Here is a 17,844-nt window from a genome sequence, read left to right as displayed (position 1 = left end):
TAATTGCCAAAAACCCTGGGGATTGCGTTGAAAAAAGTCAGGGAAAAGTCAGGGAATTTCATTATTGGACTCCTGTAGCAACCCTGGTATAGCTATTATAGCTGCATTGTAACTTTGTCAGTATTGTCATAACTAAACAACAATAACATTTTTGAATTCCAGTACCAAAGAGTTCCAGAATATAATTAAAGCTCAATTAAAATAACTTTTGATCAAAGTATATTCTTTGAAGACCACAAAAACAATAAGAATAAAAGTATTCAATAATAAAGTATCTTTATTCAATAATGATATATACATTGCATAGGAATAGAGTTAGAACGTTAATAATGAATTTCTATAATATAATTTAAATTCAACTTATACATATTACTATACTCCTTACCTCTCACAAACCTGCAAATTCACAAGCATCCCAGCTTGTCTTGCAGATCTAAAGGTTTCATGATCAATGATGAAACCTTGTTCTCTGTATTTGTAGAGAAGAGACCAAACAATTATTGAGTGTGATTGCTACTGAGTAGTACCACAGCCCTATTTCCTGTATTTCCTTTTATATTAGTACTGATAACCAATAAAATTCCAAATCTTTTTAAAAAGATACTTGTTGAGGTCCACAGATTACTGTACATTTAGTATTTGTCTAGCTGGTAACAACTAGATCATTTGATAAAGGCTAAATGGTTTTTCAGATAACGGAGACATCATTTCTGTGTGAGAATGAACATACAACGAATAGATCTCAGACTTTTGTGTGTTACATTTGTGACAAATCCTACAGATTTAAAGTTAGTCTGGATCACCATCTTCTCTGTCATTCAGGAGTGAAGCCGTATGAGTGTAATCAGTGTTCAAAGCGATTTTACACTAAAGGAAAGTTAAACAATCACCTAAAAGTTCATTCTGATGTAAGGCCTTTTGAGTGTAGTAAATGTGGTAGGAACTTCAAGCACAATGCAGTCAGGAATCAACATGAGCGTAACCACCTGGGTGAAAAAAATTTCTCTTGTACAATATGTAGTAAACGTTTTTCGAGCAAGAATAGTATAGCAATCCATTTAAAAAATCATGCCGGACTCAAACTGTTTCATTGTGAAAAATGTGACACCCGTTATACTGTAAAACGAAGTCTCATTCACCATATGTGCAAGGCAAACAGTAGAGTTAGAGAATGTGTCATCTGTAACGAGTGTGGTGCATCGTTTGTAAATAAATATCGTTTGATCAAACATCTAAGATCACATTCGGACATGAAGCATTATCAGTGTGATGTGTGTGAGAAGTTGTTTAAACATGAGTCATCTCTAAGTAAACACAAGCTATCACACAAGAAGAGGCAGTTTGGATGTGACATATGTGGCAAGTATTTCATCCAAAAGAAGAATCTAGTTTTACATATGCTGATGCATATGGGGATCAAACCGTTTGTCTGTGATGTATGTGATGCTGCATTCTCTGAAAAAGATTCTTTGATCCATCACAAACTGAAACATTCTGGGATTGTTATGTTTTCATGCAAAATTTGTGGTAAAGAATATGCAACAAAACGTACTTTAGCTAAACATGAAAAACTGCACTCAGGTGTCCAGTTTTCATGTGACATATGTGACAAAACCTATAGTAGTAAGTGTTCCTTAACACGGCACGAGCTCATTCATAAAGCAAATAAACCGGAATTTGTTTGCCGTGTATGTAATAAGTCTTTTATTTACAAATCTCTATTAGGTTCACACATGCGAATTCATTCAGAGAATAAACAATTTTCCTGCGAGCCTTGTGGGAAAAGCTTTCGTTATTATAGCAATTTGTATATGCACCAACGCCGACATTCAGGGATTAAGCCATTTACATGCAATGTTTGCGGGAAATGTTTTACTGATAAATCATCCCTGGAATATCATACCAATACACACTCAGATGCAAGACCTTACAAGTGTAAAACATGTAGTCAAAAGTTCAATAGTAAGCCATCTATGCTGAGACATGAAACTTTACATTTTGGGAAGAAACAGTTTACATGTGACATTTGTGGAAAATCATATAGTCGCAAAGAGGATTTAGTACACCATATTAGAAATTGTTCATAGCCACCCTGAAGCCAAATCTTACCAAGTAACATGTAGCACAGGCCTCATAGGGAAAAAATATTTTTCAAAGCACACTACACTAAAGACACAGAGATCATTCACTACCTCTGTAATAGTGTCAGTAGGTATCAAGTCTATCAAGAGAGCTTTTTAGTGTCCGATCCTTAATATACCCTAACTTGGTGCCTTAAAATTTATCCTCTTAACCCAAATCTTATATCATGTATATTTTTTTAATGATATTTAAATACAACTTTTGAATGGGAGATACAGAAAATTATGTGCAAGTGCTGGAGGAAATAGGAATAAGATGGTGTAACTAATATCGTTTTATTGACAACTAATCAGGAAACACTAGTTTATTGCATAAACATTTAATATTTTATTTAACATTTATATTTGATAGTGTAGTTTTAAAAATTCTGTATTTCTTGTATTATTTATTTTAGGTTCTAAAGAACCTTTGTTAATTTATTGAAATTGTTGTATTCTGTAGCACTTCTAATGAATTATTAGCTATGAACTATATTTTTACTGTTTATTTTTCAATTTGAGTAATATTTTGTAGTTCATTTAACAATTATGTATTTGTAGATATTCATGCAATATTATTGACCTCAAGAAGTACAATAAGTCACGAAGCAAAATACAAATTAATTGAATAAGAAAAATGGGGGCTCTGTTTTGTAGTAGTAAAATGCTCATCTCCCATTAGGATCTCCGGATGTGAGTCTCGGCGGAGCATGTACTTTTTATGAAAAAATCTTTATTTACATTTATATATATAGCCCAGTAAAAGAATGATTCTAGAAGGAATGTCAATTAGCGGAAAAAAAAACCATTTATGGGGTGAACTTGGTAGAATAACGTACTATATGTCCTCAAACCTAGGAGTGTCAAAAAAGGGAGAAAGGACGGGGGCCGAAGGTAACTTTGGTTTTTTGCCTATATCTCAGTAAGGGTTAATTATCACTCATAAATTCTTAATTTCAAAACCTTATGTCAGCACATTTTTTATGAAACCACTGTCTACAGTGCCTCAAGTTTACATTACACAGAAGATTTGTTAGCTTTAATGTTGTATATGTGTCCCATAGACCCCTTATTTTGCCATTTGTTGACTAGACATATTATATAAATTCACACAAATGCTTGTATATGGCTAGGATAGTGTTCTTCAAACAGAGGGAATATATTCTTCCACCTAAAGATCAATAGATACTTGTCACTGGATTTTGCAGGTTTTATTTATTTGCAGACACGAGAGCTGGGTTTGTGTCTGCTTGTATAAAAATGTACTTGGAAATTGTACAATAAATGTATTTATTAAATATGATTGTATACTTAATGCTAATTTATTCATTTAAAATTAGTCACTTGAGTAGTTTGTGACAAATGCTGATTTTTATCTTTGTGTGTATTACTCTGTATGCATGATAAATTTTGAATGAATAAATTTAAAGGTTTGAATTTTGGTGTGAATTTTCTTTTCTACTGTCTCTATATTAAAGTAGAAAATGGTAATCATTGGTTTATTAGTAGTCACTCTCCGGGCCAAAATGTTGTCTACTGAGGGGTGAACACAAAGCCTCCCATAATGACGAGGTCATTTATGTATTTAATCTTGTAAATAAGGTAAATGATACACAAAGTGAAAAAATGTTTAATTAGACTATTACACGCTAATGTAATAAATAATAATGTTTACAATTGTGTTCTTCAATTTTATGTATTTATCCACACTCTTATGAACTACTTCTGTTATTTTAACAGCACAAATTCAAAATTACTACTATACTATAATAAGGGTGAGTAACATCTATCAGAATAATACATATTTTGGAAATGAAAGACAGCATAATGTGTTGTGTACACTACATAATTATATTCATTCCCTTAAATCATAATCTTAAAGTCTGATTTTTATGAAAACAATACAATTAAATCCTACATTTAGCATGCAAAAGGACTTCACAGTTACTATAGACACTTCGAACTGGATAACCAGGCGAAACAAAAAAAAGGATGGTTGTTTTGAGGGCAGAATAAAACAAATTGTGTATTTGTTTTTTTCAGACAGATAGACATTCTCTTAAGTTTCATTGTCTGCAAATACAAATAAATGATGCTTCGTTCCATTGTAATTAACGAGACTAAGGCTGAAGGTTCCCTCTTCATCCTTCCATTACTTGGTCATGTCCAGTGGATTGAACTACATCACTGTGTGATATGGGGTTGTTAGAACAGCTAGACTTAGATTTTAACATTGTTAAGATTGGATTTTTGATAGTGATGCATATTCCGCTATAGGCTAAGTGATAACAAAGGCAAAGACTCAGGGAGGATATATGAAAAACAAATAAGGTTATGGACTTGATACTTTGCATGGAACTTCATTTAAACAGAGGCATGATTGAGTTTAATGATGGTACATATCTCTGAATGAGATTTGGCTGAGCATTAACAAAAGGGCTGAGAAAATGTTTGTTCTCTTTGTTTCCAGGCAAAATTGGTTTCGATGATGGTGTATGCCGATACATGTCTCTAATTCAATCCTAATGAAGCATGCTATGTAACACAAGGCCATACTTGTATCTTATAGACTATTCAGCTATAGCACAACACAACACCTAGTCAAATTTGAATTCTTTTTTCCAGCTTGAAACAAACATTTTTATATTTATTTTGTATATACCATAAAAAATGCCTGCACCCTGTGTAAAACAATTGCAACAAATGCCACTTGTTTAAATTTATGAAAATGAGCACAATGGTGTTCTTTTGTAACCCAATTTGGGAGCAGGAGAGGCAAGTCTACAGTTGGCTAGATTGTGAGGGATTTATTCTAGCCTTTTACTATTACCTGAGCAAAGCCTCTGACTGTGTCAATCATGTTTTGTTTACAGCTAAACTTAATCAATATGGTTTTCACAATTTTTCTGCTGTATTGAAATAATCTGTGACAGAAGCTGTATCTGGATGGCTTGTGGTTAGAAGAATTTAATTTTAAATATGGAGTTCCCCACGGATCAGTGCTCAAGCCACTATTGTTTCCTTTGTGTATAAATGAACTATCCTCTTCAATTCAAGCAACCATATTTACTTGATACAGTTGATACTATTTTTACTAATGTCAGTAATAACCTTATGAAACCCAACAAGATAACCAAACACACTAGATGAAGCCTCTTATTCGTTAAATGCAAATAGGTTCATACTGAATAAGAACAAAACAAAGAACATTGTCTGTTTTAAATGTTGAAATAACCCTGTAAGCCTCAACCCTTAGACCTAGTATTTATAATTAATAACTAACTGGCTTGAGAACTGGACTATTTTCCTGCCAGATTATCTATACCAGTTTTTCTTCTAAACCATCTTATGGTTTGTATACCTGTAAAATCAACTTATTTTTCTTATTTTAAATTTCTATATAGATACAATTTTTAATTATTTGGGCTGACTGTAGCAGGATACGGTCGATATTGAGTCTCCAGAAAAATAGATCTTATAATTGGATCTCACAAACCCTTTATTATGCAATGGATGAATGTTTCAAATTAAACAATGTTGTATTTTAATTTACAGGTTTTAATAGCCCTCGCTGATCCACATTTAATACCTGGTTGCTCAATAAAGTTTCAAATATTAATAAATTACTTGTGATATTGTTTAGATTTTTAATACAGTTCATTCATTTATTATATTTTGTTATATTGTTGTGTTATTGCTTGTTAGTTAATACTTTTTTTATTTCTATCTCATCTGTTTTTTTAATAATTTTATAGGGACTATTATTATTTGTTCCTGGTTTTATTGCTGACATGGCTGTATAGCTATTACAGCTGCATTATAACTTTGTCAGTATTGTCATAACTAAACATCAATTACGTTTTTGAATTCAACTTTACCAAAGAGTTCCAGGATATAATTAAAGCTCAATTAAAATAACTTTTAATCAAAGTATATTCTTTGCAGACCACAAAAACAATAAGAATGAAAGTATTCAATAATAAAGTATCTTTATTCAATAATGATATATACATTGCATAGGAATAGTGTTAGAACGTTAATAATGAAATTCTATAATATAATTTAAATTCAACGTACACATATTACTATACTCCTTACCTCTCACAAACCTGCAAATTCACAAGCATCCCAGCTTGTCTTGCAGATCTAAAGCTTTTATGATCAATGATGAAACCTTGTTTTCTGTATTTATAGAGAAGAGACCAAACAATTATTGAGTATGGTTGCTACTGAATAGTACCACAGCCCTATTTCCTCTTGTATTAGTACTGACAACCAATAAAATTCCAAATCCGTTTAAAAGGATTCTTGTTGAGGTCCACAGAGTACTGTAAATTTAGTATTTGTCTAGCTGGTAACAATTAGATCATTTGATAAAGGCTAAATAGTTTTTCAGGTAACGGAGACATCATTTCTGTGTGAAAATGAACATACAACGAATAGGTCATCATTTCTGTGTGAGAATGAACATACGATTAGATCTCAGACTTTTGTGTGTTACATTTGTGACAAATCCTACAGATTGAAAGGTAGTCTGGATCACCATCTTCTCTGTCATTCAGGAGTGAAGCCGTATGAGTGTGATCAGTGTTCAAAGCGATTTTACACTAAAGGAAAGTTAAACGATCACCTGAAAGTTCATTCTAATGAAAGACCTTTTGATTGTAGTAAATATGGTAGGAACTTCAAGCACAATGCAGTCAGGAATCAACATGAGCGTAACCACTTGGGTGAAAAAAATTTCTCTTGTACAACATGTAGTAAACGTTTTTCGAGCAAGAATAGTATAGCAATCCATTTAAAAAATCATGCCGGACTCAACCCGTTTTATTGTGAAAAATGTGACACCCGTTATACTGTAAAACAAAGCCTCATTCACCGTAAGTGCAAGGCAAACAGTAGAGTTAGGGAACGTGTCATCTGTTACGAGTGTGGGACATCGTTTGCAAATAAATATCATTTGATCGATCATCTAAGATCACATTCGGACACGAAGCATTATCAGTGTGATGTGTGTGAGAAGTTGTTTAAACATGAGGCATCTCTACGTAAACATAAGCTATCACACAAGAAGAGGCAGTTTGGGTGTGACATATGTGGCAAGTATTTCATCCAAAAGAAGAATCTAGTTTTACATATGCTGATGCATATGGGGATCAAACCGTTTGTCTGTGATGTATGTGATGCTGCATTCTCTGAAAAAGATTCTTTGATCCATCACAAACTGAAACATTCTGGGATTGTTATGTTTTCATGCAAAATTTGTGGTAAACAATATGCAACAAAACGTACTTTAGCTAAACATGAAAAACTGCACTCAGGTGTCCAGTTTTCATGTGACATATGTGACAAAACCTACAGTAGTAAGTGTTCCTTAACACGGCACGAGCTCATTCATAAAGCAAATAAACCGGAATTTGTTTGCCGTGTATGTAATAAGTCTTTTATTTACAAATCTTTACTAGGTTCACACATGCGAATTCATTCAGAGAATAAACAATTTTCTTGTGAGCCTTGTGGGAAAAGCTTTCGTTATTATAGCAGTTTGTATATGCACCAACGTCGACATTCAGGGATTAAGCCATTTACATGCAATGTTTGCGGGAAATGTTTTACTGAAAAATCATCCCTGGAATATCATACCAATACACACTCAGATGCAAGACCTTACAAGTGTAAAACATGTGGTCAAAAGTTCAATAGTAAGCCATCTATGCTGAGACATAAAACTGTACATTTTAGGAAGAAACAGTATACATGTGACATTTGTGGAAAATCATATAGTCGCAAAGAGAATTTATTACGTCATATTAGAAATTGTCCATAGCCACTCTGAAGGCAAATCTTACCATGTAACATGTAGCACAGGCCTCATAGAGAAATAATATTTTTCAAAGCACACTACAATAAGACACAGAGATCATTCACTACCCTTGTAGTAGTGTCAGTAGGTATCAAGTCTATCAAGAGAGCTTTTTAGTGTCCGATCCTTAGTACACCCTAACTTGGTGCCTTAAAATTTATCCTCTTAACCCAAATCTTATATTATAATATAAAAAAATGATATTAGAATACAACTTTTGAATGGGAGATAAAGAAAGTTATGTGCAAGTGCTGGAGGAAATAGGAATAAGATGGTGTAACTAATATTGGTTTATTGACAACTAATCAGTAAACACTAGTTTATTGCATAAGCATTTAATATTTTTTTAAACATTTATATTTGATAGTGTAGTTTAAAAAATTCTGTATTTCTTGTATTATTTATTTTAGGTTCTAAAGAACCTTTGTTAATTTATTGAAATTGTTGTATTCTGTAGCACTTCTAATGAATTATTAGCTATGAACTATCTTTTTACTGTTTATTTTTCAATTTGAGTAATATTTTGTAGTTCGTTTAACAATTATGTATTTGTAGATATTCATGCAATATTTTACCTCAAGAAGTACAATAAGTTACGAAGCAAAATACAAATTAATTGAATAAGAAAAATGGGGGCTCTGTTTTGTAGTAGTAAAATGCTCATCTCCTATTAGGATCTCCGGATGTGAGTGTCGGCGGAGCATGTACTTTTTATGAAAAAATCTTTATTTACGTTTATATATATAGCCCAGTAAAAGAATGATTCTAGAAGGAATATCAATTAGCGGAAAAAAACCATTTATGGGGTTAACTTGGTAGAATAACGTACTATATGTCCTTAAACCTAGGAGTGTCAAAAAAGGGAGAAAGGACGGGGGCCGAAGGTATCTTTGGTTTTCTGCCTATATCTCAGTAGGGGTTAATTATCACTCATAAATTATTAATTTCAAGACCTTATGTCAGCACATTTTTTATCAAACCACTGTCTACAGTGCCTCAAGTTTACATTACACAGAAGATTTGTTAGCTTTAATGTTGTATATGTGTCCCATAGACCCCTTATTTTGCCATTTGTTGACTAGACATATATAAATTCACACAAATGATTGTATATGGCTAGGATAGTGTTCTTCAAACAGAGGGAATATATTCTTCCACCTGAAGGTCAATAGATACTTGTCACTGGACTTTGCAGGTTTTATTTATATGCAGACACAAGTGAGCTGGGTTTGTGTCTGCTTGTATAAAAATGTACTTGGAAATTTTACAATAAATGTATTGATTAAATATGATTGTATACTTAATGCTAATTTATTCATTTAAAATTAGCCACTTGAGTAGTTTGTGACAAATGCTGATTTTTATCTTTGTGTGTTTCACTCTGTATGCATGATAAATTTTGAATGAGTAAATTTAAAGGTTTGAAATTTGGTGTGAATTTTCTTCTCTACTGTCTATATTAAAATAGAAAATAGTAAACAATGGTTCATTAGGAGTCACTCTCCGGGCCAAAATGTTGTCTATTGAGGGGTGAACACAAAGCCTCCCATAATGACGAGGTCATTTATGTATTTAACCTTGTAAATAAGGTAAATGATACACAAAGTGAAAAATGTTTAATTAGACTATTACACGCTAATTTAATAAATAATAATGTTTACAATTGTGTTCTTCAATTTCATGTATTTATCCACACTTTTATGAACTGCTTCTGTTATTTTAACAGCACAAATTCAAAATTACTACTATACTATAATAAGGGTGAGTAACATCTATCAAAATAATACACATTTTGGAAATGTAAGACAGCATAATGTGTTGTGTACACTACATAATTATATTCATTCCGTTAAATCATAATCTTAAAGTCTGATTTTTATCAACACAATACAATTAAATCCTTTATTTAGCATGAAAAAGGACTTCACAGTTACTATAGACACTTACATCTGGATAACCAGGCCAAACAAAAAAAGGGATGGTTGTTTTGAGGGCAGAATAAAACAAAATGTGTATTTGTTTTTTTTAGACAGATAGACATTCTCTTAATTTTCATTGTCTAGAAATACAAATAAATTATGCTTCATTCCATTGTAATTAATAAGACTAAGGAATAAGATAAGATAAGAATAAGATAATTTGCATGGAACTTCATATAGAGGCAAGATTGAGTTTAATGATGGTACATATCTCTGAATGAGATTTGGCTGAGCATTAACAAAAGGGCTGAGAAAATTGTTGTTCTCTTTGTTTCCAGGAAAAATTGGTTTCAATGATGGTGTATGCCGATACATAGAATGTCTCTCATTCAATCCTAATGAAGCATGCTATGTAACACAAGGCCATACTTGCATCTTATAGACTATTCAGCTATAGCACAACACAACACCTAGTCAAATTTGAATTCTTTTTTCCAGCTTGAAACAATCATTTTTAAATTTATTTTGCATATACCATAAAAAATGCCTGCACCTTGTGTAAAACAATTGCAGCAAATGCCACTTGTTTAAATTTATAAAAATGAGCACAATGGTGTTCTTATTGTAACCCAATGTGGGAGCAGGAGAGGCAAGTCTACTGTTGGCTAGATTGTGAGGGATTTATTGCTAGCGTTTTTCTTTTACCTGAGCAAAGCCTTTGACTGTGTTAATCATGTTTTGTTTACAGCTAAACTTAATCAATATGGTTTTCACAATTCTTCTGATGTTATTTAAATAATTGGTGACAGAAGCTTTATGTGGATGGCTTGAGGTTAGAAGAATTTAATTTCAAATATGGAGTTCCCCACGGATCAGTGCTTGAGCCACTATTGTTTCTGTTGTGTATACATGAACTATCCTATTCAATTCAAACAACCATATTTACTTGATACAGTTGATACTAATTTTACTAATGTCAGTAATAATCTTATTAAACACAACAAGATAACCAAACACACTAAGATAACCAAACACACTAGATGAAGCCTCTTATTCGTTCAATGCAAATAGGTTCGTACTGAATAGGAACAAAACAAAGAACATTTTTCAGTTTTAAATGTTGAAATAATCCTGAAAGCCTCAACACTTAGACCTGGGATTTATAATTTATAACTAACTGGCTTGGGAACTGGACTATTTTTCTGCCATATTAACTTTACCAGTTTTTCTTCTAAATCAACTTATGCTTTGTATACCTGTAAAACTAACTTATTTTTCTTATTTTAAATTTCTATGTAGATAAAGTTTTTAACTATTAGGGCTGACTGTAGCAAGATACGGGGGATATTAAGTCTCCAGAAAAATAGATCTTATAATTGGATCTCACACACCCTTTTTTATTCAATGGATGAATGTTTCAAATTAAACAATGTTGTATATTAATTTACAGGTTTTAATAGCCTTCGCTGATCCACAATTAATACCTGGTTGCTCTATAAAGTTTCAAATAATTATAAATTATTTGTGATATTGTTTAGATTTCTAATACAGTTAATTAATTCATTATGTTTTGTTTTATTATTGTGTTATTGCTTGTTAGTTGATACTTATTTATTTATATGCCATCTGTTTTTTAGTAATTTTATAGGGACTATTATTATTTGTTCCTTGTTTTATTGCTGACATAGCTGTATAGCTATTACAGCTGCATTGTAACTTTGTCAGTATTGTCATAACTAAACAACAATAACATTTTTGAATTCCAGTACCAAAGAGTTCCAGAATATAATTAAAGCTCAATTAAAATAACTTTTGATCAAAGTATATTCTTTGAAGACCACAAAAACAATAAGAATGAAAGTATTCAATAATAAAGTATCTTTATTCAATAATGATATATACATTGCATAGGAATAGAGTTAGAACGTTAATAATGAATTTCTATAATATAATTTTAATTCAACTTATACATATTACTATATGCCTTACCTCTTACAAACCTGCAAATTCACAAGCATCCCAGCTTGTTTTGCAGATCTAAAGGTTTCATGATCAATGATGAAACCTTGTTCTCTGTATTTGTAGAGAAGAGACCAAACAGTTATTGAGTGCAATTGCTACTGAGTAGTACCACTGCCCTATATCCTGTATTTCCTCTTGTATTAGTACTGACAACCAATAAAATTCCAAATCTGTTTAAAAAGATACTTGTTGAGGTCCACAGAGTACTGTACATTTAGTATTTGTCTAGCTGGTAACAACTAGATCATTTGATAAAGGCGAAATGGTTTTTCAGGTAACGGAGACATCATTTCTGTGTGAGAATGAACATACAACGAATAGATCTCAGACTTTTGTGTGTTACATTTGTGACAAATCCTACAGATTTAAAATTAGTCTGGATCACCATCTTCTGTGTCATTCAGGAGTGAAGCCGTATGAGTGTGATCAGTGTTCAAAGCGATTTTACACTAAAGGAAAGTTAAACTATCACCTGAAAGTTCATTCTGATGTAAGGCCTTTTGAGTGTAGTAAATGTGGTAGGAACTTCAAGCACAATGCAGTCAGGAATCAACATGAGCGTAACCACCTGGGTGAAAAAAATTTCTCTTGTACAATATGTAGTAAACGTTTTTCGAGCAAGAATAGTATAGCAAACCATTTAAAAAATCATGCCGGACTCAAACTGTTTCATTGTGAAAAATGTGACACCCGTTATACTGTAAAACGAAGTCTCATTCACCATACGTGCAAGGCAAACAGTAGAGTTAGAGAATGTGTCATCTGTAACGAGTGTGGTGCATCGTTTGTAAATAAATATCGTTTGATCAAACATCTAAGATCACATTCGGACACGAAGCATTATCAGTGTGATGTGTGTGAGAAGTTGTTTAAACATGAGTCATCTCTAAGTAAACACAAGCTATCACATAAGAAGAGGCAGTTTGGATGTGACATATGTGGCAAGTATTTCATCGTAAAGAAGAATCTAGTTTTACATATGCTGATGCATATGGGGATCAAACCGTTTGTCTGTGATGTATGTGATGCTGCATTCTCTGAAAAAGATACTTTGATCCATCACAAACTGAAACATTCTGGAATTGTTATGTTTTCATGCAAAATTTGTGGTAAAAAATATGCAACAAAACGTACTTTAGCTAAACATGAAAAACTGCACTCAGGTGTCCAGTTTTCATGTGAAATATGTAACAAAACCTATAATAGGAAGTGTTCCTTAACACGGCACGAGCTCATTCATAAAGCAAATAAACCGGAATTTGTTTGCCGTATATGTAATAAGTCTTTTATTTACAAAACTCTACTAGGTTCACATATGCGAATTCATTCGGAGAATAAACAATTTTCTTGCGAGTCTTGTGGGAAAAGCTTTCGTTATTATAGCGCTTTGTGTATGCACCAACGCCGACATTCAGGGATTAAGCCATTTACATGCAATGTTTGCGGGAAATGTTTTACTGATAAATTATCCCTGGAATATCATACCAATACACACTCAGATGCAAGACCTTACAAGTGTAAAATATGTGGTCTAAGGTATAATAGTAAACCAGCTATGTATACTTGTAAACATCAGCGCGTACTTATACCTTTGTGACATTATTTGTGGAAAAGCATACGGGACCAAAGGTGATTTAAAAATGCATACAACAATTGTTCACTATATTGATGTAGGAAAACCTTACCATTGTAATATAGGTTTCATGTGGAAAAATACCTTAACTAAACATATCTTACTGAAACACCGAAATGATCTTTTCTAATATCCTTAAATGTTATGACCGCACAACTCGCATGTGATACCACAGATTCAGTGTCTCTTTAATTCTGTTAGATTTACTTTTGTGCTTTAAAGTTGCTTTAAATGTGTATTCTAACCCCTATAAAAACAATGGGCTGAACAAGTGTCTGAAACAATTTTTTAGAGAACGAATAGTTACTCAGTTGTGTCAAAGTGAAAGTTTTTGTTGCTATCTGAACACCCTTAGTTGATGCTATTTCATATCCTCAACAGAGGTTGACAAATTATCTACTGGTTAAGAGTTAAGGAGCTGGGATGTTAAAGATATGGTATATGAATAGCATACTCTTTGTTTAAAGTTAATTGTTAAAGATGGAAGGTTAGAAAGGATAGTAGGATTTCGAACATATACGAGTATATAGATGGCAAATGTCCGAAATCCAATTATATAGTATTGTAATATGTTTTTTGTAGTAACTTTTTAATCATATATAATAATTCTTCCTATGAATGTGTATTTACAATTAATTAATATTTCAAAATCATTGTAAAGTAATAAAAATTTGTGATATTGGTGCTATTCTACTTTCCATCACTCGATGTGCAGTTGTTTTCTGGTTAGTTGTATAGTTGCAATCTATTAATACCTTTATTAATTATTTATCAAGGGCAATTTTAGTAATTACACAGTTTACAAATTATAACTTATATTTATTTTAATGTTTAAAATCTTGGAAAGTTTTTTATAAATAAATGTACGTTATAAAATTAACCTAATAAATAGTTTTAAAACATCAAAATATATTTATATTGTTTGTAAACTCACCTGTAAGTAATTGTAATAAAATAAAAAAAGGTGTTTGATTTGTTTTCATTTTATTCCATAAACATGCTGAGCCATATTTTTGCTGTTAGTAATATTATGCTTTCTACTAAAATTTTCTTAAACATTTTATGTCATGAACAGTTTAAAACAAAGTTATGCAGTATATTTTGTTAATTTACATGTGTTTAAATCAACGCATATGTGTACTGGAGAAACACAATGAAAATAATTGTAATTGTGTACCACAAAATAAAGGCTCAAATCTTGAATGTATGGAGCATTAGCGAAGCATGTCATTCAGAGGACAGCATAGAAAGTTCTCTTCTGTCTGGCTGTCAACACCAAAAAACAAGAATGTTATTGCCATTGATCTTTTTCAATAAGTAGGTATAGTTAATAAATTAAAAACAAATATACTACTATGTAATTTGACAGTTAATCATTACCTTACTTAAAAAACTAACTAAACTAAACCTAAAACACTTAGCAAGAATGCCCTGGTTAACTGGGCTAAATTAATTATAGTAAAATAAAACAATACAGATATTGTCTTCTAGATGCTCATTTATACGGTTTAATAAATAGATAAGAGTAATTAATTCACTAGGCAAGAATATTTTGTATTCAATTATTGAATGACGTGGTATGAGCAGTATCATGAAATTTATCATGAGCATTATCTACTATATCCACCACTGCATTAGTTGTAGAGCAACCAAGTTTTAAAGCCAAATTCTGAATCAGATGAAGTTAAGTTTGAAAATAGTAATTTAGTTGCCTGTGCATTATATTTTAATTGTTTTCAACAAAATAGACACATTGAGATGTAATTTTGGAGTAGTTTATCATCTCCTTTCAAATTTGGATATTTTTGCAACAAATCAGAGAAATAACGATAGACTAGATATTTGTTAATATTATAGACCAAGGCCTTTAATATAATCTATTTTGTGTTACAGCACATAATTTGAAAGCCAATTTGGAAACAATCTAGATCAACTTGATGGATTCGTTGTCAGCCTAATAAGATATATTTGGTACAACTGGTCTGTTGCTTAGCAAATCATAGATATGAAAATAATTGTTTACAAGGTCAAGTGTATTTTCGTGCTTGAAAAATAACATCCCAAGCAGCCTTACATTTTTTAGGAGTCCCATTAATAAACTTTTCACTTTTTTGCATGTACAAGATTTTTACAATAACTTTTTTACAGTACAGATATTGCAACCTGAGACTGCTCATGCCCATGCCCACGCCTAGTCATATCCATATAATTGTTAAACACATGTAGCATAAAATCTCGTTCCTTAGCCAGATCAAATGTATACCAGTTAACTTTCTTTTTATTGACCTTACGTTCCTTAACTTGTTACAAACTAAAGGGAAAAAATGCTATAAATGTACATATTCAGTTAAAAAACTGTCAAACTATGATTCAATACCAATTAATTGTGCCAGTCTAATATTCAACAACAATTTTCCATTTCTCATTTTAAGTATTTAATAAATATTTTAATTGCATCTGATTGTGTTCTTATAAACTGCTTTTTAGTATTCTTAATTTGGCCAGGTTGTTTAGGGTTGTAAAAAAATTTTCATAACAAGTGGGTAAATTGTATGCAATATGTACAGGTACTGATATTGTTTGATAAAGCGTTTTAAAGAAATAAATCAATATATTGTCAACACAAGACTTGACCTTCTTGGTGCCAAATAAGAACAGGAAAGGTCCAGTAACCAGATTTGAAAATTATGTTTGTAGTGCATCAATTCAATATTTATATCACATACTGGTATTCGGGCTCCCTTACATTAAACTAGATTTAACAGGAATTCAAAATTGATTATAAATAGTTTTATATCACCTTTTGGAGATCTATAAATGGGAATGGCTACAAAATTTTCATTGATTAAATTGACATAACTATAAATATTGACAATTTTACAATTAAACTGGTCAGAATTTATGACAGTGATATCAATTCTCTCTTTAACAAAAAATACTTGGTCCGCCATTTTTTAATTTTTCTCGTGATAAAAATTACCAAAAAAATTCCACAGAATATTACAAAAATCGAGTTTATCTCTGAGCCCAGTGCTCAGAAACAGCAACAACATTAATGTTATTATGGTATAACAATATTCAAGTTCTAACATTTTATTGCACATATATTGGACATTTACCTGAAGCAGATTTATATTGCACAAAGAGACTAAATATTTTATCTGTAAAAAGTACTTTGTTTATTTAATTTCTCTTACTAGTCAGCACAATATCTTAAAAACTAATAAATTGAGGTAGGACTTGAAAGTTTGCATGTAGCTTCATTTCCATGTAGGCAACATTGAGTTCAACTATGGTCCATATCCTTCCATGGGATTTGACTGAGCGTTTGTGAAAAGTCGTATTTCATAGGATATTTTGAGAACAGTTCGAGCTAAAGGTTTTACATTTTGCAACTACTTAGTTGTCTGGCTAACTTTCATTTTGTCTACACAGAATATAAGGAGAATATAGACACAGAGAATATGAGTGAGCGAAATACTTGAAATTTTGCATGAAACTTTATGCACTTTTTTCATATGGTAGAGTTTTATGATGGTGCATTTCTCTCCATCAGGTTTGGTAGAGCATGAAAAAACCTAATGATCCTTCTGATGTATGATTCATTTATTAAACAATCATATTTAATATTTTTACTTTTGCAGTTACCAGACTTGTGATATGTTACTTATAGCAAACAGCCAACAAATTTATCCCAGGCATTGATATGCTATGTTTATAATTAATTATGTTTTGTAAATTAATATGGATAACTATTGGATCTGTCACTCTGGAGTGTAATTATGAATTTGACCAGAGTCCAAAGTGACATTGTTTTGAGGAATAGCCAAATCAATCCTACAAGTTTTAAGTGTATTGCCAGTCTGATCAGATATTTAACTACAAATCAGTCAGGAATCAACATGAGCTTAACCACCTGGGCAAGAAGAATTTCTCTTGTAACGTCTGTATCAAAAGCTTTTTTATTTGGAATAGTGTTACAAACGATTTGTTACATCTGCACCAAATGTCGTAATTCATTCTTAAATAAATACCCAGCCTTGCTGTATACACAATGTCGAGCAACCTTTGCTACGGGAATGGTGGTGTGTGATGGACACTGTTCGAATAACTAAAACTAAGGAAGAGAGAGGGAAAGATGCTGGATTGTAATCGGTTTTCAGGATCAGGAGATGCCAGCCGCCCATCATTTACTGAACTTACTATTGCAATGCATGTTGTCAACATGTACATTATATAGAATTAAATAATGTTTAAAAAAAAAACGAAATACATTACACTATTAAA

At 31.8% G+C, this 17,844-nt stretch overlaps 1 protein-coding gene across 5 annotated transcripts in view; it reads left to right on the top strand.

The window, feature by feature from the left end:
• LOC124357073 (zinc finger protein OZF-like) overlaps window positions 1-14,417 on the top strand; it is a 43,308-nt gene extending 28,891 nt beyond the window's left edge. Inside the window, exon 6 of one of the 5 annotated variants that reach the window (XM_046808487.1) lies at window positions 12,199-14,417. In XM_046808487.1, coding sequence (XP_046664443.1) covers window positions 12,199-13,521 — 1,323 coding nt within the window. In that variant the 3' untranslated portion in view covers window positions 13,522-14,417. Of the gene's footprint in view, window positions 1-675; window positions 3,558-6,516; window positions 9,412-12,198 lie in introns of those variants that run through there. The other 4 variants (XM_046808485.1, XM_046808486.1, XM_046808488.1 and 1 more) reach the window with 4 other exon arrangements.
• The last annotated feature ends 3,427 nt before the right edge of the window (window positions 14,418-17,844 follow it).

Source organism: Homalodisca vitripennis, chromosome 3, assembly GCF_021130785.1.
Source record: "Homalodisca vitripennis isolate AUS2020 chromosome 3, UT_GWSS_2.1, whole genome shotgun sequence".
Taxonomy (NCBI): domain Eukaryota; kingdom Metazoa; phylum Arthropoda; class Insecta; order Hemiptera; family Cicadellidae; genus Homalodisca; species Homalodisca vitripennis.
Note: the sequence above shows the minus strand (reverse complement) of the source record. Positions and strands in the feature narration are given on the sequence as shown.